Source organism: Ailuropoda melanoleuca, chromosome 5 (genome assembly GCF_002007445.2).
Source record: "Ailuropoda melanoleuca isolate Jingjing chromosome 5, ASM200744v2, whole genome shotgun sequence".
In the NCBI taxonomy this organism is placed as follows: Eukaryota; Metazoa; Chordata; class Mammalia; order Carnivora; family Ursidae; genus Ailuropoda; species Ailuropoda melanoleuca.
The window spans coordinates 26,373,368-26,395,146 of NC_048222.1; the positions used below are offsets into that span (position 1 = coordinate 26,373,368).

Consider the following 21,779-nt stretch of genomic DNA (forward strand, 5'->3'; position numbering starts at 1 on the left):
ATTAACTATTTTATTATTTTTTTGAAGATTTTATTTATTTATGTGACAGAGAGACAGCCAGCGAGAGAGGGAACACAGCAGGGGAGTGGGAGAGGAAGAAGCAGGCTCCCAGCGGAGGAGCCCGATGTGGGACTCGTCCCGGAATGCCGGGATCACGCCCTGAGCCAAAGGCAGACGCTTAATGACTGCGCTACCCAGGCGCCCCTAAAATTAACTATTTTATATTATTTTTAAGATTTTATTTATTTATTCGACAGAGATAGAGACAGCCAGCAGAGAGGGAACACAAGCAGGGGGAGTGGGAGAGGAAGAAGCAGGCTCATAGCGGAGGAGCCTGATGTGGGGCTCGATCCCAGAACGCCGGGATCACGCCCTGAGCTGAAGGCAGACGCTTAACCGCTGTGTCACCCAGGCGCCCCTAAAATTAACTATTTTAAAAAGAAAAATCCAGTGACATTTAATACATTATGTGTGCAATCACCATCTCTACCTAGTTCCACAGCATTTTCATCACTCCAAAATAAAACCCTGTACCCATAAAGCAGTCACTCCCTATTTTCCCCTTCTCCCAGCTCCTGGCAACCACCACTCTACTGTCTCTATGCATTTACCTATTCCAGGTATTTCATGTAAGTGGAATCATCCGAGGTGACTTTCTGTGTCTGGCTCCTTTCACTTAGCATAATGCTTTTGAGGTTCATCCTCAAAACACTGTAGCATGAATCAGTACTTCATCCCCTTTTATGGATGAATAATATTCCATTGTATGGATAGGCCACATGTATTTATTCAACGGCTGATGACCATTTTTCTTTTCACCTTTTGGCTCTTGTGAAGTGCTGATACGAACATTTGTGTACAAGTATTTGTTTGAACACAAGTTTTAATTCTTTTGGGTGTATACCTACTAATGGAATTACTGGGTCATTTGGTAATTCTATGTCTAATTCTTTGAGAAACTGTCAGACTACTTACCACAGCAGCTGAGCCATTTTATATTTCTACCGGCAATGTATAATAAGGGTTCCAATTTCTCCACATCATTGTAATGAACCAATTTTTAAAATTTAAATTTAAGGGGCACCTGGCTGGCTTTGTTGGTGGAGTGTGAGACTCTTGATCTTAGGGTTTTAAGTTCAAGCCCCCACGTTGGGTATAGAGCTTTACTTTAAAAATAAAAATTAAAAAATAAGTAAAATTTAAATTTCAGATGTTAAAAAAAAACTGCACTACACCATAAGGCACAGAGTGAATATTTATTTATCAGAGTTTAAACCTAAGCTCTAACTTTATAAATACTGGGAGAGCAGGCCAGAAAAGTGTAGAGATTTGCTCAAAGTCAAACCTAAAGAACGCTTCTAACAAGATGTAGTGAGAAGGAAAATACTTGAGAGCATTCCATAACTCCAACCTCGAATTACCCACTCCAAGCATCCCTTCAAGTTCTTGACACTAAAATTGTTTCCACTATCTTTCAGAGGATGAGTAAGAATCCCAGTAAAAGAGGAAGAGAAATGGCTTCCAAACAGCAGGCAGGACACTGTGTGTGCCACAAAGCAGTAAGTACCTCAGTCCTGCTAAGGGTAGCCACTTAGGATATCTGAGTATGGGATTACCCAACTCTAAGTGTCCGTTTAAGAAATCTGTGACTCCAAATCTCCCTATCTTTTTGTTTACCCATAAGCCTTTTCAGCCCCACCCATGTTCCAAGACAAATCAGGTCACTATAACCCAATCCTTTCTAAAGCCCTAGGTTCTTTCTTCCAAATCTTTTCTACCACTTTATTTACTGGTATGGGAGTGAAAAGAGTACTGTGGTGACATTTTCAGGAGGATGACATTTCCAAAGTGGACAGGATGAAGGCCTCTGGCTTGGCTTCCTGCTTCAGCACTCCTGTCAGCAGGAACTCAGGTGAGAGGATGGGCAGCCCAACCCGAGATGGAATGGAGCATCGAGGGAAGTCCTGGGGGCATGTAATCACAACTCTCTGAGGCTGGGGAGAGAGAGCAAAGACAAAGTCAGGGGTGGAAAAGAATCGTACAAATAGGTTCAGAACTCACTCATCGGTTTCAGCATCACTAAAATAGACCTCCTGATATGAAGCATACTGCTAGAAGTACTCTTGCCAGAAAAGCAGAACCTGACTTATTCAAGCTTTTAAAATTAACTGTAGTTTACAAGGAATATAAAAGAACAAGACAAATCATACAACAAAGGAGCAAACAGAAAAACCCAGACTGGAACATTCTAAAGAACAACTGACCTAGTTTCTGTAGGAAGTCAATGGAATAAAAAAAGGCTGGGTGGGTTGGGGGAGATCCTTTCTAGAGTAAAAGAGAATTAAGCGATATGCAATTGTGGCGATGCACGGATCTCATCTGAATCCTGACTTGAACCTTAAAGAGACATTTCTGGCCAACTGGAGAGATCTGACTAATGGAGCATAAGAAAATGACCAAGGAACTATTGTTAATTTTGTTATGGATCAATAATGGCATTGTGATTATGTAAAAAAAAAAAAAAAGTACATAATGTCTTAGAGAAGTATACTTTAAGTATTTTGGGGGAATAATGTGATGTTTTTGCAGTTTCCTTTAAAATAGTTCAGCAAAGAAAAAGAAAAAAAGTGATAAATGGAGAAAATGTAGCGAAGTCTAAACTACCTTGTTAGATCTGAGTGACTGATGCACGGAGGTTCATTAATAACAGAGGTGCTTTCTCCCTTTGCGTATATTTGAAAAATTTTAAAATACAAAATAAAAAATCCACTTGGAATCAGCAGACTTCTTTATTCCTATCCCTTCACATACTACAGAGCTTCCCCTCACCCTTTCACTACCCTTGTGTTTCCATCCATACCTGTTTGGTTCTCCAACCCTTTCCCATTCCAGCCACCTCTTTACTGCCACCTCACCAGATCCAGAACACACCACCCATACCTTATAGGACCGGGGCATGCTGGGTAGTACAGTGCCTCCACAGCAGCTGATGATCTCTCCCATCTGAGGTGGTGGCGGCTGGACTCCTGGGGTCACGTGGATTTCATAGCCCTAAGAGGAAGAAAATGGTGGAGGCCATAAATGTATGCACTGAGAGGCCATGAACAGCTGGGGAGCCTCTGGAGGGAAGGCTGAAGCATGGGGCAAAGACAGCCTCTCACCTCCAGCAACCTTCGCTCCTGAGCCCGGCTCAGGGCATCTCGAAGGCTGAAGCCAAAGTTCTTCTCCTGCTCAGGATCAGTCACCACATATTCATCCGGGGGCAAGAAGCAACCAGCCTTGCGGGACTAAGGACAGTAGCAGTCAGCACAAAAGCTCAGCCCAGCCCACCACCCAGCTCTTCTGCCTATCATTTGGAAGGAGCAAATGAAATGTTCTCTGAATTAAGTTTTCCGCCTCACTCACCTCCCTTGTCTTCCTGTACATCTTTCCCCCCCAAGAGCACCATGTGAGTAGTCTTCCACCATCAGTATCTCTGATGGTATGTCATCTCTTAGACTCTCACCTGGTGCAGCCAGTCCAAGGAGAGGATGGGGATCCCCCGCCCCAGGGCACAGAGGAACTTGACCGTGCGTCGGACTCGATCAGTTACCAGGTGGGAAGCCTCTGCCACGGAGCTAGCCAGACTTCCCCCCAGGGCCAGCACTGCCCGCTCTCCACGGGCATCCACCACTCCTGTGAAGAGTACCTGTGGAGGGGGTTAACCTGAGCTGGTCACAGCAACCCATGCCATCAGCACCTGTCTCCACACCCCTAGGTCTCCTCCCATCCTCCCATGTCTGTCTCCCACCAAGTCCCATGCCCCTTCTCTCCTACTTTGGGGGCCGTGGACTCTTGGTTAGGTTTGGTCCGTCGAAGGTTGCGGCTTGGGATTCCCTTGGGCTCCTCCTTTGCTTGGTCTCTCTTTCTCTTGCCTGGTCCTGGAACCACTACATCCTGGAATTGAGAAAGACCTTGCTGGGAGTTTCTGAGCCTTTAAGCCATTTCCTAGCTTCATAGCCCTGGCCCTCTCCTCACCTCCTCCTTCCTTGGCCTCTCCATTGGATCTTCTTTCTCTTCTTTGAGGAACACTGTCTTCTGGGTGACTTCTCCTCTTTGGAGCCGTTTTTGAAGTGGGGGTTTATCCACGGTAGCCAAAGGCCTCTTGCGACTCTGAGCGGCCTTAGGCAGGGGCACTTGGGTGAGCTCAGATCCGCCTGTTGCCTCTACATTTTGGATCTGGGTAGCCTGAGTGGGGGCCTCAGGAAGCTGGGAAAAGGCAGGCTTGGGAACGGTCCCGAGGGACTCAACTGCTCTCACTGCTCCTTGTCTTTGGTTCCTTGAGGACCGAGATTTAGGTTCAGGGAGTGCAGAGTAGGGCTCACAGACAATGGGAGCTGTGAGGGATCCATGCTTCCTAGTGGCCCTCAGCCTCCTGGGGCAAGTGGCTTGAGGGATGGGCTCAGGGGGAATAGGCTGGTCTGTGGGGACAGGAGACTGGAATTCAGGGTTGGTAAGAACTGGCAGAGCACTTACTGTAGAAGACCTTAGTGTCTTACCCTGACTACCCTGAGCCTTGGGGGTGACCAGCCCATCTGTGGGGGTGAGAGATTCAAGGTCAGGGGCTGTGGGCTCAGTTGGCTGGGGGATCTTGACAAAGGACCTATGTGTCCTGCTCCGAGTGGCCCGAGATGTGGGTTCGGGAGTGACAGGCTGATCTGTAGAGATGGAAGGCTGTTCAGGGGCTGTGGGGGCAACTGGTTCAGAGGTCTTGATAGAGGACCTTTGTGTCCTGCCCCGAGTGGCCTGAGATGTGAGTTTGGGGGTGACAGGCTGGTCTGTGGGGGTGGAAGCCTGGAGCTCAGGGACCATGGTGACAACTGATTTGGGGGTCTTGCTAGAAGACCTAGGTGTCCTGCCCCGAGATGTACGTTTGGGGGTGACAGGCTGGCCTCCAGGGGTGGTAGGCTGGAGGTCAAGGGCTGTGGGGACAATTGGATCAGGGGTCTTAGCAGACCTGGGTGTCCTGCCCTGACATGTGGGTTTGGGGATGACAGGCTGGTCTGTGGGGACAGAAGGCTGGACTTCAGGAGCTGTTGGGATAATTGGCTCAGGAGTCTTGACAGAAGGCCTATGTGTCCTGCTATGAGTGGCCCCAGATGTGGGTTCAGTGATTACAGACTGGTCTTTGGAGGTGGAAGGCTGGAGTTCAGGGGCTGTGGAGACAGTTGGTTCAGGAGTCTTGACAGAGGACCTACGTGTCCTGCCCCAAACGACCTGAGATGTGGGCTCAGGGGTGACAGACTGGTGTTTGGAGGTGGAAGGCTGGAGTTCAGGGGCTGTGGGGACAGTTGGTTCAGGAGTCTTGACAGAGGACCTACGTGTCCTGCCCCAAGCGACCTGAGATGTGGGCTCAGGGGTGACACACTGGTCTTTGGAGGTGGAAGGCTGGAGCTCAGCGGCTGTGGGGATAACTGGTTTGGGACTCTTGACAGAGGACCTATGTGCCCTGCCCCGAGTGGCTGGGGAGACAACTGGTTCAGGGATCTTGACAGATTTACGGGTCCTGCCCTGAGATACGAGCTCAGCAGTGACAGGCTGCTCTTTGGAGGTGGAAGGCTGGACTTCAGGGACCATAGGAACAACCAGTTCAGGGGTCTTGACAGAGAACCTATGTGTCCTACCCCGAGTGACCTGCAATGTGGACTCAGAGGTGATAGGCTGGTCTTTGGAGGTGGAAATCTGGAGCTCAGGGGCTGTGGGGACAACTGGTTCAGGGGTCTTGACAGAGGACCTATGTGTCCTGCCCCGAGTGACCCGAGATGTGAGCTTGGGACTGAGGGGCTGGTCTGTGGGGATGGTAGAGTGAGGTTCAAGGGCTAAAGAAGAAATTGTGGAGGGCGTCTTCCTGGAAGACCCTCGGAGCCTGACTTTGGATTTTGGGTGGAAAGGCTCCATCTCTGAGGACAAGGGAGTCTCTGGAACTTCCTGATTCCCATTTTGTGTGGTCCTGGGAATGGGCTCTAAAGAAGATAGAGAAGGAGAAAGGAAGGACTGGGGCACAGGATGTTTTCGACTCTGAGAGAGAAGGGGGTTCTGGTGTGGGGTTGAGGCTTCAGGCACTGCAGGAGGCAGACAAGCATCTGCGGATTCCTGATCACCCTGAGGAGAAATAGAAGCAAGTGAGGGAGGAAGAGGCAGAGAGGAAACAGTACTTGGATACTGTTCTTAATACTTATTTATGGTTAGAGTGTGTTCCTGGCATTTCACTTGTCTATGACCTCCCTTCCATGAGACTGGGAACTTCCTAGGGAGGCAGCAGTCCTTGTTCCCACACCTCTCCTCATGCCAGCATACTGTTCTCCACAGATGGATGATGGTAATAAGAGGATGGTTGGAAAAAGAGAAGGACATGAAAAAATGGACATTCTGAGTCAGGTAGAGGGAGACAGAACTTGGCAAACAGATATGGAAAATGACAGGTGTAAAGAGAAAGGGACAGAACCCAACTAAGGAGTGGTGACAACTGAAGAAAATGGAGAAGATGGAGGAGTAGATTAAAGCAAGGTCAGGGGAGGGGGCAGTGAATAGAGGTAGAAAAAGCAGCTCTCACCACAGAGGCCTTGTCAGAAGGTGGCATCTTGCAAGTCATGTGACCTAGACAGAAAGTAAAAACAAGCAGAGCTGAGGTATAAGCAGTCAAGACACTTAGGGGTTGATTAGCACAAGGGCTCTGTACCAGCTTGGGTTTCCCTCTGCGTTCACTTACCTCTCTGCTGCCTCCTGGGGCTCATCGGGGCTCCACCTGACTGGCTCCCAGAAGCTCCTGGGGCTGAAGCAAGGGTCTGATGGTCCCCTGTCCCTGCTGTAGGCTCCGTTGTTAAACTGGAAGCCTGCCCTTCCTGGTCCTGGCTTCCTTTCCCTGTTTCCCCTCTCTGTGGGCTTCTCTCCACCTTTACTTCTGGCACCTCGATGCCTAATCCGCTTGGCTCACCCCCTCTCTCTAGTACTAGTTTCTCTGCTTCTCTCTCAAATGTTTCTCTTCCTATCCCTTCCTCTTGTACTTCGCTGGGTATCTCAATTTCTATGTTTAAACTCTCCATCTTCCTTTTAATACTTGCACTTTTCACCTTTTGGTCCGACTCTTGTCCCTGATTATCTCCAGCTAACACCTGTATCCCTCTGGTTAAAGCTTCTTCTTCTATCACATCTCCTCTCTCTCCTGCTGGCAGGCTCTTGGTTTCCCTGTTCAATGGTCCTCTCTCAGGGGCCACCCCCCCTACTGCTTCCCTTGGTGTACCCATGTCTTTCTGCACAGTCTGCATCCCTCTGCCTTGAATCCCCAGTGGCTCTTCATGAATTGGGCTCTCTGGACGTTGGGCTTGTGGTGTTGTCCGAGGTGTAGAGGGGCAAGATCCATGGGCATCAAGGAGGGCGGCAACGGGCTGGGGCTCAGAGGCCTCAGACTCTGTCGGACAGAATGGCTGTGTTGCCAAGACTTCCCACGGCTCATCCAGGGCACCTGGAAGTAAAGAGTCAGAGAGAGAGAGAAGGAGAAATGCAGATTGAAAACGTAATAGGTTGAGAAAAGATTAAGATAAATTCATGAATAAAAGCAGCACCTGGGTAGCTGAGTCAGTTAAGCATCTGCCTTCGGCTCAGGTCATGATCTCGGGGTCCTGGGATCAAGCCCTGTGTAGGGCTCCCTGCTCAGTGGGGAGTCTGCTTCTCCTTCTCCCTTTGCCCCTCCCCCCCCTCGTGTGGGTATGCTTGCTCTCTCCCTCCAATAAATAAATAAAATCTTTAAAAGAAAAAAATCATGAATAATAAACCTAAGTGGATTATTAAAGGAAAGTTGGGAATAAAGAGGACAGTCATAACATCTAATATTTGTCTAAGAAAGTTAAGACCCCACATGCATATAGACGTTCTCATAGCAGCGTCTTTAAAAATGATGGAAATGGAGAAAGAAACATCAGCAAAAGAGTCAAAGAATATGAAAGAAACATGTAGAGGGAAAAGCAATCATGCCAAGTTAGGGGCATTAAGGATAGAGCTTCTTTATACCTGGGGCCTGGAAACTGCAACAGGAAGGGCCAGGCTCTTGGGGTAAAGTAACCAGGAAGGCCTGGGTGGCTTCATCCTCCATGCTCTGGACCGCTGCACGAGAAAAGCTGGCTCAAGCACAGCCCTCCACAGAACTCCAGGGTCCCATTCCCGGCTTCCTGCCCTACCCATGCTACTTTTCACAACTTTCAAGGACCACCAATCTGGGCTCCCAGCTCCCACTTGCACCAACATCCATACGACATGGATGTCCTCACCTTCTGGGCTCTGATTCTCTCTCTCCACAAAGCACTGGGTAGCCTGTAGGTCCAGGTCTTCAGAATCTGGGAGGAGAGGAATATAAGATAGATAATAAAAAGTCATATCTGGGGACGCCGGGGTGGCTCAGTTAAGCTTCTGCCTTCTACTCAGGTCATGATCCCAAGGTCCTGGGATCGAGTGTCCTATTGGGTTCCTTGCTCAGCGGGGAGCCTGCTTCTCCATCTGCCTGCTGCTCTCTTTCTGACAAATACATAAAATCTTAAAAAAAAAAAAAAAAGGTCATATCTGACTCCTTATTCTTTCTCTACCATTTTCTCCCTAACCCCAAGCCCTCTGTAATGGACCAGATGTTTGTAACCCCACCCAAATTCATATTTGAAACCTAATTCCCAATGTGACTTTATTAGGAAGTGAGTTCTTTGGGAGATGATTAGGTCATGAGGTTAGAACCCACATGAACGGGACTAGTACCCTTATAAAAGAGACCCCTGAATTCCCTCTGTGCCCTTCTGCCATGTGAGGACATAGTGAGAAGACAGCTGCCTATGAACAAGGAAGTAGGTCTTCACCAGAACATGACTAGGGGCACCTGGGTGGCGCAGTCGTTAAGCGAACGTCTATATGCATGTGGGGTCTTAACTTTCTTAGTCGTTAAGCTTTCAGCTCAGGGCGTGATCCCCGCGTTCTGGGATTGAGCCCCACAACGGGCTCCTCCCCTGAGAACCTGCTTCTTCCTCTCCCACTCCCTTGCCTGTGTTCCCTCTCTCGCTGGCTGTCTCTCTGTGTCAAATAAATGAAATCTTAAAAAAAAAAAAAAACATGACTATACTGATCTTGGGACTTCCCAGCCTTCACAACTATGAAAAAAATTTCTATTGTTTATAAACCACCCAGCCTATGGCATTCTGTTATAGCAGCCCAAACAGACTAAGATAGCCTATAATTCTTTCTTTTAGGGGCCAAGGGAGGAAGGCCAGCACTTACCACCATGGTTGTCCCCAAAATCCTTGGTCTTATCCCCATGTGGTGCTCTCTCCCTTTCTGTGGGGGGTCTGGGCTCCCTCTCTCTATGGCTGGATGGGTTCCCCTGAAGTGCCTGTGTCCCCCACCAGATCTATAAGGTTCTCCCTGGACACAGGGAGAAGATCCTGCTCCACCTGTGACACAAGGGACTCACCCTGGGCCCTTGCCTCAAGAGCTCTCTCCCGCTCAAGAACAGCTGCAGCCCATTCTGTCCCAGCATCCCTTTTTGCCAGAAACTGGCACTTTCCTGTATCTGCCACCGCCGAGGCTGCTAAGGATGTGCCCTCTTCTGCATCTGTCCCGCGGTCCCCAAGCGGAGGACGGGGGGCTTCCTCTGGATGCATCACAGGCGGCTTTGCTGGGCCCCCTTCTACTTCCGCATCTGTCTGACTTGTCCGTACCGCAGGCACCTGACGCTTCCCCACAAGTGTAACAGCTGGCCCTGTCAGGGCCTTCTCCTCCACTTGTGTGTTGTTGTCCACTGTGGCAGAGGCTTGGCTCCTCTCCAGGTGGACCCCAAGGGAGCTCTTATTTTTGTCCACCCCTAGTTCACTGTCTCGGAGAGGAGACTGCCTCTTTTCTGAATGTGCCTTATCCGTAGGACACTTGGGGACAGTTCCTCTCTTTTCCATTGGGATCCTTTCCTCCTCCACGTCTGTGTCGCTGTCTCTCCCAGCAGAGGTGCGGCTTTGCTCCAGAAGGGCCACAGGTTGGGCCCTGTCCTCTTCCACGTCTGTATCTCTGCTCCATGTATCGGCTCGGCTCTCTTTCAGACGCGCCAAAGTGAGCGCTGCTAAGACTTCTTCCTCATCATCTGTATTGCTGTCAATAACGACAGAGGCTTGGTTTCTCTCTGGAGGGACTGCCAGTTGGAGCTCACTTTGCTCCACATCCATATCACTACCAGGTGGGCTCTCCTGTAGATGTACCAAAGCAGGTGCCTGAGGACTCTCTGTACTAACTCCATGAAAGATCTGCCTCCTCTTCATAGGAACTACAGCTGGGGTTGCAGGGATCCCTTCTTCTTCCACATCGGTATCACTGTCTATGACGCCAGAAGGCTGGGACCTTTCCAAATGGACCTCAGCAGGCCTGCTCTCGTCCATATCTGTGTCACTGTCCTCCCCAGCAGTTTGATTTCTCTCCAGAGTGGCCCCAAGTGGGGCCACTTCATTCCTTGCATCCTTCTCAACTTTTGTGTCATTGTTCCTCTCCTTCACTGAACACTGGTCCTTTTCAAGCTGGATTTCAGTTGCCAGAACTTTAGGCTGTTCTGTCTCTGCAGTGGAGCCTGTTCTGGCAGCCAAGGAGGCCTCTCCTGCTGCTGGATGCTGACTTTCTTCCTCATCTGTGTCACTGTCCAGGTTGAAGGCAAATGGTAGCCCACGACCGTCTGGGGCAGGAGAAGGCCCCTCTTCATCACTGTGAAGGGAAGAGAAGGGAAAGAGTCTATAGCACTTGTTTCCCAAGAAGGAATACTCCACTCAACTATGAGCTCCTTAAGTGCAGACACAAGACACTAGCTGTTTTTTGTTTTGTTTTTTTTTCCCTCTCCAGCAATTAGTTCTCTACTTGATACAATCAGAGGTGCTCAATAAAAGTTCAGCTGAGCAAAAGAGTACGTGCAATTCCCCAGCCCCACTTTCATGATAAGCATCTCTTCCAGAGGGATCCTACAGTCCCTGGTTCCTCCTCCTTTTGAAGACTCAAGTATCTGGCCCTTTGGCACTCACCTCTCTGGAACTACTGCTGCCAAAGGGGAGGTCCTTGGTTCTTTCATCACACACCTTTCAGAAGGAGAATCTGTGAAGAGTAGAAAGGAGTAAGTTGATTGTTTTACACTCACTATCTCCATCTTCTCACCCACCCTCCCAATACACAAACATACCTACTTCCTCCTCCGAGTCCTCAGCCAACAGGAGCCTCTGTGGTTGAGTTCCTCCCTGTACCCTGGGTGTCTCTTCTACAGTTAGAAAGCCCCGGGAAACAAAGGGCAGAGGGACATTCAGGCGATGGTACTGGCAGGGCAAGTCAGCAAAGAGAATCAACTCCTGGTCCCTTAGCCGATGACTCACCCCTGGACTTAGGACCTTAGGAGGCCTTAGGACTTGAGTACCATTGAGGCTGCCACAATCTTGGAGGACAGGTGCCTTGTCCCAAGCTGCGATTTCAATCACTGCATGTTGTTTGGAGATGGATGAAAAGGGCAGGGTCACAGAGCAATCAGGCATTCGGCCCACCATATTCTTCCCGAGATATAGGGGGAAATCTAAGAATTAGAGAGGCAGATAGGTTAAGGCCTAAGTCTTGGCCTGCCATCAGGAAAATATTCCTGTTAAGTACCCCACTACTAACTCAAGGTCCCCATACACATAAGAAAAATAAAAGACAGACAACCCTGTTGGGACCCCCTCACTCTTGAGAGCTTTTTCTGTATCTTCATTTAATAAACTTCTATCGCTTTCTCACAAAAAAACAAACCCAAAAAACAAAAAACCAAAAATCAAAAAACTGTAGGACATCTAGGTATTGAAGCATATAAGCAATGTGTTATTCACTGTCAATACCCCATCCATCCACATTGGATTTTTTCTATTGTGGTAAAATATATGTAATATGTACTATTTAACCATATTTAAGCGTACAGTTCAGTGGCATTAAGTACATTCCCACGGTTGTGCAACCATCACCACCATCCATTTCCAGACCATGATGGATTTCCATTTGAATCTCTTCATCTTCCCCTCCCAAAGTAAAGTTGAGCCCACTGAGTCCAGGGCACTTGCCTGGAGCAATCAACTCAATTAGCTCCCTCCTCTGCATTCCCAGTGAAAAAATTTTCAGCTCTCCTTGAAACATGTATAAGCTTCTTACAACCTTCCAACTACCTCCCCACAAAAATAAGAGGCCTATACCAGTACTTTAGCAACCAATAACCTCTGACCTTTTTCTGGTCCATGGGCACTACTGAAGATATGCAATCGCCCTACAGGCTCCAAGCTACACCCCAAGGATTCATTGGGTCTCTTTGTCTCCTCCTCTTCTTCAACCTCCCAGTTAACAGCCTGGGTGTCCTCCATGACCTGGGAAGGAAGCACATTATCATCATCTCTATCACAGTTTCACATACACAGCCTCAAAGAGGAGGCTGATAACTGGGGGTAAATCTGGAGAGCTGTGGAGGCTGACATTTCTCCTTCTGACAATCATTCTGTTATTAGCCTTCTGAAACATTTAAACAATATTTGTGACTATAATAAAACATAAATATCATGGGGGAGGGAATAAATATTATAAGGTCCCAAGTACACAAATTATACAAATGTGCTTACGTACAGAGACAAACATTTTGAGAAACAATGCTGAGCCTTATGGTATACAATACACTGATAGTTTTCATTCTTTTTTCCCCCATCCACTATTGTTTAAATGTCGATCTGCAACTCGCTAAATTGATTTCACTATCCACTACTGTGTTGCAACCCACAGTTTGAAAAAATCATTGTAAACTTTGCCAAGCATCAACTGTGTGTTGGGCATTGTGTTATGTGTTAGGCATAATAGACATATGAGACATGCATTTGGGAAACTAAGGCTAAAAATATTAAATGACTTGCTCAGGATAACATAGCAAGTAGGTGGAAAGGACAGGAATAAATGTGCTTCTGGAGGCAAAGCCCAAGCTTTTTATATTTTACCAGAACATCGCAGTGTGATCAAACTAAATTGCAAAGAATCCTAACAGCTGACACACATAGAGGCTTGCTATGTGTGAGGCACTGCTCTAGTTACTTTATATTGACAGACTCACTTAATCCTCACAAGAACCTTGTAAACTATTATTATTATATTCTATTTATCAAATTAAACAACTGCAACATAGGTGAGTTAAGGAACTTGCCCAAGATTACCAAGATACTATCTGTCCTCTGTTTACTCTTTGGTGGCTTTCCATGCCCACAGGATAAAATAAAATCTCAACTCCTTAGCAAGACCCTCCATGATCTGAACCTCAGGTCCTGCTCCCCTCCCCCAAAGCCTATGGTTCAGCCACATGAACCTTCTCCCCAATTTCTGAACACACTGTTCCTGTTGTTCCCCACACCTGCATGCCTTAGCCAGGTCCTTGGCCCTTCACTACTAGTTTTCTGGTCCAACTCTTACCCATACTTTATGATTCAGTCCAAATGTCACTTCCTCAATAAGACCTTTCCTGGAATCTTCCCTGCTTTCTGGTGTTCTTCGTGTACCCACACGGTCCCCACTGATCAGTGAACTTGTACCTCCCCTAATCCTTCTCACTATATTGTAACCACTGATTTCCATTTCTGCCTTCACAAACCCTCTGGAGAACCGGACCAGCAGAACTGTGTCTCTTCCCCTAGGGCACACCATATTCATTCGCCAGTACCTACAGCGCACCTGGTACTGTTCAAAGAGCTCAGGATACATTCACGAACCAAACACAAAATTAACCCTGCCCTCCTGAAGAAAGGACAACTCAAAGGTGATGAAAACTCAAAACAGTATGGGTGGAATTCATTTAGAAAGATGCCACCGCAAAGGTTAACTGCTGACAGAGAAAGTAGGACGCAACCACGGGGATAGCGCTAACTCCGTCCTTACGAATGGCGAACTCAGCAGGAGCCCAGGACCCTTGGCTCCAATCCAATAGCCACCATCTTTGATGTCCACCCCAGGGGGTTCCCTCCAGGCCCAACGACTCCCCGTCTTCATACCTAAACTCGGGGAGGGGCGTCAAGGAGGATGAGTATTATAATCCCGACAAACAAACTTGCAAGTATCCTCCGCCCAGTCGCACCCAAGGCACGCCCCTCCCGCCCTCCGGGAGAACCAAGATGGCTTCCGAGGAGCCGTGGGCGAGGCCCCCCAGAACTCACCTACTTTGAGTCCCCGCGCGCGCGCCACCAGTAACGGCCGCGACCCCGTGGCGCTGGAGCTCGCGCCGAGGGCGCCGATTCGCTGATTGGCTCCTGCTGCTGTCTTTCACAGCGACGATTGACGAAGCTCCCAACCCGGAGGCCCAGCCAAAGCCTCGCCCCCAGCCTCGCCCCCGCCCCCTAACAGCTCAAAGGGACGGCTTTTCCTGGGAGCCCGAAATTGGTTGAGTGAGGCGGTAATCGGAGGCCGCTGTGCGCGCACAGAATGGCGCACCTCGATTGGGCAGCTCCAAGGCACAACCCACCACCGCTTCACCACCGACCGCCCACTTCCCGCGCAGATTTCCAAACCGCGACCACAGAGTCTGGGTGCCGACGGCGGATAGAGGGGCTTACCATAGCCGTCGTCGGATGCGTCTACTGCAGCTAGAGAGCCCCCCCTCGGTCCTCCCAGACATGGAGTCCGCTGACTCATGAGAAATGAAAATAAGGAGCGGGTTGTAGTCGTGGCCGGAGGCTGCAGTTTGGAGAATTGCCCGTAGGCGTGGCTTTTGAGGACTCCTCGTCGCGGTGGAACTTCATTTCCTTTAGATTTGGCTTTTTTAGTAGAAGTCCTGTCCTTACATCCCTGATGGACAGTTGGAGGTCATTTTCCTAAAGATCCGTAGGCGAAGAGGAAGAACTGTTGTTAACTCTCTTAAAGGTTGACTGAGGTCTTTCAAGAGGTGGAGGAAGGTTGATAAAATCATCTTATTTCATTATCTCATACTAAGACGAGAAGAGAATAGTAACAATTCGATTATGTGTATACTTTAGGAAGTCCTTTTGCATTCATTATCCTTCTTCCGACCACTACAATCAAATGGAAGTAGATTTTACAGAGGGAATTGAAGTCTGCGAAGTTGAAGGACCTGCCGAGGTTCCTACAGCTAATGTAAGGGAGAGACAGCTTGAAACAAGTCCTCTAATTCTAAATTCTGAACTCTCCCCACCATCACAACATATTTGCTTTCATTGTGACCATGCCCTGAAAAAAAAAACATCATCTTTTAAGTGGGTAGAGAAGGTCTTACACAACTTGATGTTTATTTTTTGTTCGGGTGATGAGAAATGTGTTGAATGCATTGTGAATAACAATGATGACCTTAATATCATACATCCTCTTACATTGCTTACCACACTCCATTGTTTACACACTTCCCATCAAATTGCAAAATCCTGAAGACTGGGGAACCCATTTTTACTCATTTTATATCCCTAGCTTCTGGATTGGTGGGCACTTAGTATCTATCGAATGAATTAACCCCTAAGAAGCACACCACTCTGACTTGAGCCCATTGTATTTTCTCCCACGGGCCCCCTTCTTTTGTTTCAGTCCTGAGGCTTTTGAAAGATTGCAACCGCTAGCCACCTATTCAGTGAATTCAGCAAACTGAAAAACACTTTCACCAAAATGTCTAGAGAGGCAGGCTGGAAGGCACTGAAATTCAGGCACTTCATCCCATAGTTCTCTGATAAAAGCAGTGTCTTAAATGCTGCTCTAAAGCCCAGAACCCCTTACATTGGACAGAAACTTCTGAGTTCACAGACTCCAGATACCAGTTTTTCTAAACCATTGAACTTACTCTAAACACACCCTCGGACAATTACATCTCTATTCTGAAAAGTCATTGCTGCAATTTTGTTTCTCTTTCTAAATTAAACACTATCACTAGAAAACTTCCAAGAAAATAGGAGGGCAGTCCCCTCTTTCTTCCTATCTGGGGGAGCAGCGGTTTACTGGATTCAGGTCTTGGGTCACCAAAGGACCAGCTGTTACCGGAGCAGGGTGCCGCATTTCTCCCCAGTTTTCGCTGAGCTCAGCAGCCCTCTCTTCCCAAGAGCTACCGCAGCAGGGAGCATTCAGGGCGTGCCCACTCCACCTTCCAACGCCTGGCACCCTGGGGTTCCCAATTCCTGTATCCCCGAAAACTACTCCCTTTTAGTACAAAAAACTCAGGCATAAGGGAAAGAAAACTTGCGCAAGATCATTTTTCATAAACAAACAAACAAACAAACAAACAAAAAACCTTAAAAAAAAAAAACAACAAAAACCCAGCATCCACCCATCCCTCCCTTCATTTTACAGCGTGGACAACAATGGAGGACTACAACTCCCAGCGAGGCCTGCGTCCGTCCGTCCGACCAGAGACCAATGGACGTCTCATACGTGACTGGCATTGACTAATCAGGTCCAGCCTCGATGAGGCTTTGTCTCCCGACCGCGGCGCGGGGCGCGTTCTCCCGCCTCCCAGCCAAGGCGCACGCGCGCCCCGCCCTTCCCGCCTTCCCTCCTTCGCCCTCCCCTCTCTTTTCTCCCTCTCAGAACCTTTCTGCCGCTGCGTTCGGACCTCGCTGCTCCAGCCTCCGGGACACGTCCCATCCTTCCAGCCTGCGATTAGCAGTATAGAAAAAAAAATTCCATATCATTTTCTTGCCCCGTACACACTTTGAGGCGAGCAAAAAAATTAAAATAAATTTTAACAATGAGGGAAATCGTGCACATCCAGGCCGGTCAGTGTGGCAACCAGATCGGTGCCAAGGTAAGGATTTTAAACCTCTTAACTATATTTCTTTTGAGAAGAAAAAAAATCCAGATAAATGATGAATGGTTGTGATATATATTTGCATACCATCCATAGTCAAGCTTTGCCCCTCAAAATTTTGTTTTCCATATATAACAGACGTTTGTAGCTAGAATTTGTTTTTGAAAAATGGGGGGATTAGTCTTGGTTGGCTCATTTTGGGGACGCTATTAAGGACCTTTCGGGTTTGGCGGTGGGAAGACAGTGATTCTGTAAGATTTTACTTGAAAGTGTTCTAACGGTCCGAGGATCGGGGAGGGAGGGAGATGCGGAAACGGTCCGAGACAAAGCGAGGCGAGGTTTCCCCCATGTGCATCCCTTTTGGCTGGGCTTCGCCGGAGGGGGAAGGGGCGAGGCTGGGCGACGGCTGAAGGGAGCCCGGATCCCACCGTGGGGTGGGGGACGCGGTGCGCCAGGGTGGGCTGCGCTGCGCGGTACCCTTCCCAAAAGATAGGCATCTCGCGCGCCCGCGATTCCCAAGGAGCGGTCCCGTAGTTCTTTGGGGGATGGAAGACTAAAAGCCGCTGGATTAATTTTATTCCCATCTCCCGTAAAGAGACCCTTTTAGGGCGTGAGCCGTTATGGAGAAAGAGGGCAGGAGGGTCCTTTTCTTTAAAGGGTCCCTCAGGACTAAACGGTGGGAGAAAGAATCCTTATTTAAAGAAGGGGTGAAAAGCTAGCGAAGGAAGAAAATTCTGAGGACAAGGTGGGGGTGGGGGATGGTTTTTCTTTTTTCTTTTTCTTTCTTCTTTTTTTTTTTCGCGCGGTTACAGTGTAGCGGGGGAAGGGCAGGGAGGAAGTGCCGCTGCTACGTTGTAGCAGAAGGGCGGGGCCGGGCGCCCCTGGCGCGCCGGGACAATGCGGCCCTGCCGGCCCGCTGGGGGCGCCCTAGCCCAAGCCGAGCCCCGCCTCTCGAGGGCGGAATGCACGCCACGCCCCCGCCCACGCGCGACGCCTCCCTTTGTCAGTGGCACGGTGGGGGCGCGTTCGCCGCAGTCACGTGGAGGGCGGGGTGGAGAGGAGTGGTCGATTGCCGCAGCGGGCTCCACCCCGGGCCATTGTACGCAGGGGGAAGGTGTGCTCCCCCAGTCTGGCGGGCCGCCTCCATCCCCCTGTCTTCACACTACCACCCCGCAGTTTCCTGGGATCCCCGGGCCTCCCCAGCTACACCTCGTCTCGCATTCCAAGCAGTGAAAGCTGCGGCTTCCTTGCGGTTGCGGGTGTCCAGTGGAAGGGCGTGGCAGGCAGGCAGAGGGAATGCCAGGCGCTAGAACCAGGCTCACCACGGGCGTGTCTGGGATTAAAATGTGTAGGTCGGGTGGGCATAATTGGCTGGGACCAGAGCTATGGAAGTCTCACTGCTGTCCCTCCGCAGTTCTGGGAGGTAATCAGTGATGAACACGGCATCGACCCCACCGGAACCTACCACGGCGACAGCGACCTGCAGCTGGATCGCATCTCCGTGTACTACAATGAAGCTACAGGTGAGGTTGGGAGCCCCGGAAGCTGGGGGCCCATCTCCTCTTCCGCTTCTCTGGGGTCTCTTTTCCAGCCCTGGAGGACCTCTTAACCGCCTTTGGATGTGTCTATTCTTTCTTTTTTAAAGGCGTTCTTGATTTGATTGCCCACCCTGAGGCAAAAGATTGGCTCTTCTGCCCCCTGGTGGCCGCACTTGGAATCACAAGTTAGGGTCCCTGGCTGTCTCCCAGCCCCAATTGATCCCCTTTGCCAATTTTTACTCTCTTTTCTTCCATATAGGTGGCAAATATGTTCCTCGTGCTATCTTGGTGGATCTAGAACCCGGGACCATGGACTCTGTTCGCTCAGGTCCTTTTGGGCAGATATTCAGACCAGACAACTTTGTTTTTGGTGAGTTATGCACATATTAGTGGATAGTACTGTTCATTGTATTTGAGTAAAGGAGACAGAAAGGGCTAGGAGACAATTGTTATACTGGAGTGCTTATCCAGGACTGTGTTCTGAAATCTGTAATGCAGGGTGTTGGTAGTGACTGCCCTAGATGATAAATAATAGGGTAGGGATGTATCACAGATGAGTGAGAAAGAATGCACATTTGTGTACATTATTCCAAAAGTTGAAAAGTGGAAATTTGGTCCTGTATCTCTAATGCTTTACTAATCAAGCTTGCCTCTGACCCCATTCCAGGTCAGTCCGGGGCAGGCAACAACTGGGCCAAGGGCCACTATACAGAGGGGGCTGAGCTGGTTGACTCAGTCCTGGATGTGGTGAGGAAGGAGGCCGAGAGCTGTGACTGCCTGCAGGGCTTCCAGCTGACCCACTCACTGGGTGGGGGCACAGGCTCTGGAATGGGCACCTTGCTCATCAGCAAGATCCGAGAAGAGTATCCCGACCGCATCATGAACACCTTCAGTGTGGTCCCCTCACCCAAAGTGTCTGACACTGTGGTCGAACCGTACAATGCCACCCTCTCTGTCCATCAGTTGGTAGAGAACACAGATGAGACCTACTGCATTGACAACGAGGCCCTTTACGACATCTGCTTCCGCACTCTCAAGCTGACCACGCCAACGTACGGGGACCTGAACCACCTCGTCTCAGCCACCATGAGCGGTGTCACCACCTGCCTCCGCTTCCCTGGTCAGCTCAATGCTGACCTCCGCAAGCTAGCTGTCAACATGGTGCCCTTCCCCCGTCTCCACTTCTTCATGCCTGGCTTTGCACCTCTGACCAGCCGTGGAAGCCAGCAGTATCGGGCCCTCACTGTGCCTGAACTCACCCAGCAGGTCTTTGATGCCAAGAACATGATGGCTGCCTGTGACCCCCGCCATGGCCGTTACCTCACTGTGGCTGCTGTCTTCCGCGGCCGCATGTCCATGAAGGAGGTGGACGAGCAGATGCTCAACGTGCAGAACAAGAACAGCAGCTACTTCGTCGAGTGGATCCCCAACAACGTGAAGACGGCCGTGTGCGACATCCCACCTCGTGGCCTCAAGATGGCAGTCACCTTCATTGGAAATAGCACAGCCATCCAGGAGCTCTTCAAGCGCATCTCAGAGCAGTTCACTGCCATGTTCCGGCGCAAGGCCTTCCTCCACTGGTACACAGGTGAGGGCATGGACGAGATGGAGTTCACTGAGGCCGAGAGCAACATGAACGACCTGGTGTCCGAGTACCAGCAGTACCAAGATGCCACCGCAGAAGAAGAGGAGGATTTCGGTGAGGAGGCCGAAGAGGAGGCCTAAGGCAGAGCACCACCACCTCAGGCTTCTCCGTTCCCTCAGCTGCCTTCCTCAGCTGCCCCTGTCCTCTCCCTCAGAATTGCATTTTCTGCCTGTCTCATTTTGTTTTGTTTTTTCTCCTTTTTTGGAGGGGGGGTCCTAGAACAGTGCCTGGCACATAATAGGCGCTCAATAAATACTTGTTGTTTGTTGAATGTCTCCTCTCTTCCGCTCTGGGAAACCTAGATTTCTGCCGTGCTGGGTAACCCTGTATTTCCTTTTGGTGTCCACTTCTCCCATCTGTCCAGCTGATATTTCCCGTATTTTTTAAGATAATTCTCCAAGAAGCTGGGTCTCATCAGATCCCATTTAGAACCATGTGCTGAAAACCCAGTAGATGGCCACCATCCTAAGCCCATGTGGTAGCCCAGGGGAAAGGAAACCAAGCTACCTCATAGCAGTAGAGGTACCCATAAGGAAGGGGTAGGGTTTTCTCTAGAGCAGTTTTGGAGAGGGATATCCAAGCTGTTGAGTCCGAATTTCTTTGCTCCTCTCTCAGCTTCAGGAGAGGTATTGACAGTATTATCTCTATTTGTAGTCCTCTTCCATGCTCTGTCCTGAGCGGTTTCTTTTGCAGCGTCTGCCCCACTCTCTTGAGCAGGATCCTTCCTTTCCTACACAACCTCCTTCATATGTTGGATTCCTTCTTTCTTCCCCTGGTTGGAGAAGGGGGCCAAAAGGGAAGAGGGACTAGCCTCCAGAAAGGCCCTCCCTTTCCCCACCTTTTCTTAGCAAACACCCAGCTCTGCTGTGTATACATGGAAAGGTGTGTATTGCCACCTAAATCTGAATCATTCTTCCAGAGAGGGGACAAGGAGACCCTCCATCTTTGGCAACATCTCATTTCTTCCTTTTGCTATTCTCTCCCCTGCCCTTGGCTTCATCCTGTCCTACACTTCAAATTTCTACTTTGTGTTGAACTTGCTTTTTTTCATATTGAAAAGATAACATCACCCCAAGAGCCAAAAATAAATGACAACTGAAAAAAAGTTGTGAGATGTGTGCTCATTTAGGGAAAGACTACCAGTGGATACATGGGGCTTAAGTTCAGCTACACATACACTTCGCTCTCCATAAACTGATGAGAATATCCTTATACTTAACTGACCCTCATATCTTAAACCTGGTACCCATACCACCCCACCACCTTCACTACTAGCCTCAATAACTGGGATAGGCATAGGCTCAGATACAGGATCAATGGATAGAAACGGGAATTGAGATGAATGTTAAGTAGGGCATAAGTGGTTCCCAGACCATCAATATCCTCTTGAAACTTGTAGAAACCCAGATCTTCAGGCCTACCCAGATGTACTGAACCAAAGACCAGTTAACTAGCAATCTTAACAGTACATCTAGGGTTCATTTGGGTTATGGTACCTGCTGTTTTCTCTTACCCTTTGGGATTTTCTCAATTAACATAAGGGAAAGATAAACCAATGGGGAATATCACTGAACGGTCCCATTCTAAAGTAACACTTGCACCTAATACAACATGCTTCTAAGAACACTTAAGTCTCAGAGCTACCCTGGAAATTTAAGTCTAATTTTCCGTGGCCCTATTTTCAGTAATTCTGGGGACTAGTTCAATTCTCACCATTAGTTCCATTTCAGCATGCTTTTCTGCCTATAACCAACTTATGCAGAAAAAAAAAATTGTACAA

At 49.1% G+C, this 21,779-nt stretch overlaps 2 protein-coding genes across 11 annotated transcripts; one reads left to right on the plus strand and one right to left on the minus strand.

Moving 5' to 3' along the window:
* Positions 1-1,237: 1,237 nt before the first annotated feature.
* On the minus strand, positions 1,238-15,037 carry MDC1 (mediator of DNA damage checkpoint 1). 10 transcript variants are annotated; one of them, XM_034660443.1, is made up of 15 exons: positions 14,628-15,037; positions 12,275-12,413; positions 11,219-11,599; positions 11,064-11,133; positions 9,578-10,752; positions 8,304-8,369; positions 8,047-8,136; positions 6,749-7,501; positions 6,593-6,636; positions 4,018-6,141; positions 3,817-3,936; positions 3,506-3,688; positions 3,162-3,287; positions 2,941-3,051; positions 1,238-1,994 (listed from the first exon to the last, which is right to left on the minus strand). In XM_034660443.1, exons 1-15 carry the CDS (start codon positions 14,628-14,630, stop codon positions 1,827-1,829), a joined length of 5,553 nt encoding a protein of 1,850 aa, XP_034516334.1. In that variant the 5' UTR covers positions 14,631-15,037; the 3' UTR covers positions 1,238-1,826. The 10 variants fall into 10 exon arrangements, with proteins under 10 accessions (XP_034516334.1, XP_019665109.2, XP_019665105.2 ...); XM_019809550.2 differs by having other exon boundaries at positions 8,047-8,139; XM_019809546.2 differs by having other exon boundaries at positions 9,485-10,752.
* Positions 15,038-16,572: 1,535 nt separating this feature from the next.
* On the plus strand, positions 16,573-21,104 carry TUBB (tubulin beta class I). The gene is made up of 4 exons (XM_034660444.1): positions 16,573-16,813; positions 18,231-18,339; positions 18,614-18,724; positions 19,022-21,104. The coding sequence occupies exons 1-4, from the start codon at positions 16,757-16,759 to the stop codon at positions 20,077-20,079; spliced, it is 1,335 nt and encodes a 444-aa protein (XP_034516335.1). The 5' UTR covers positions 16,573-16,756; the 3' UTR covers positions 20,080-21,104.
* Positions 21,105-21,779: the final 675 nt, after the last annotated feature.

Bases quoted from the DNA above. Each gene is read 5' to 3' on its own strand.
- TUBB (XM_034660444.1), top strand. From the start codon at position 16,757: ATGAGGGAAATCGTGCACATCCAGGCCGGTCAGTGTGGCAACCAGATC. The intron at 18,340-18,613 runs GTGAGGTTGGGA...TCTTCCATATAG, and splicing joins GTACTACAATGAAGCTACAG to GTGGCAAATATGTTCCTCGT. The intron at 18,725-19,021 runs GTGAGTTATGCA...ACCCCATTCCAG, and splicing joins ACCAGACAACTTTGTTTTTG to GTCAGTCCGGGGCAGGCAAC.
- MDC1 (XM_019809545.2), bottom strand. The intron at 8,370-9,484 runs GTGAGTCCCTTG...CTCTCCTCCCAG, and splicing joins TCTTGAGGCAAGGGCCCAGG to ATTCTGAAGACCTGGACCTA. The intron at 6,142-6,592 runs GTGAGAGCTGCT...ATTTCTCCTCAG, and splicing joins CTTCTGACAAGGCCTCTGTG to GGTGATCAGGAATCCGCAGA.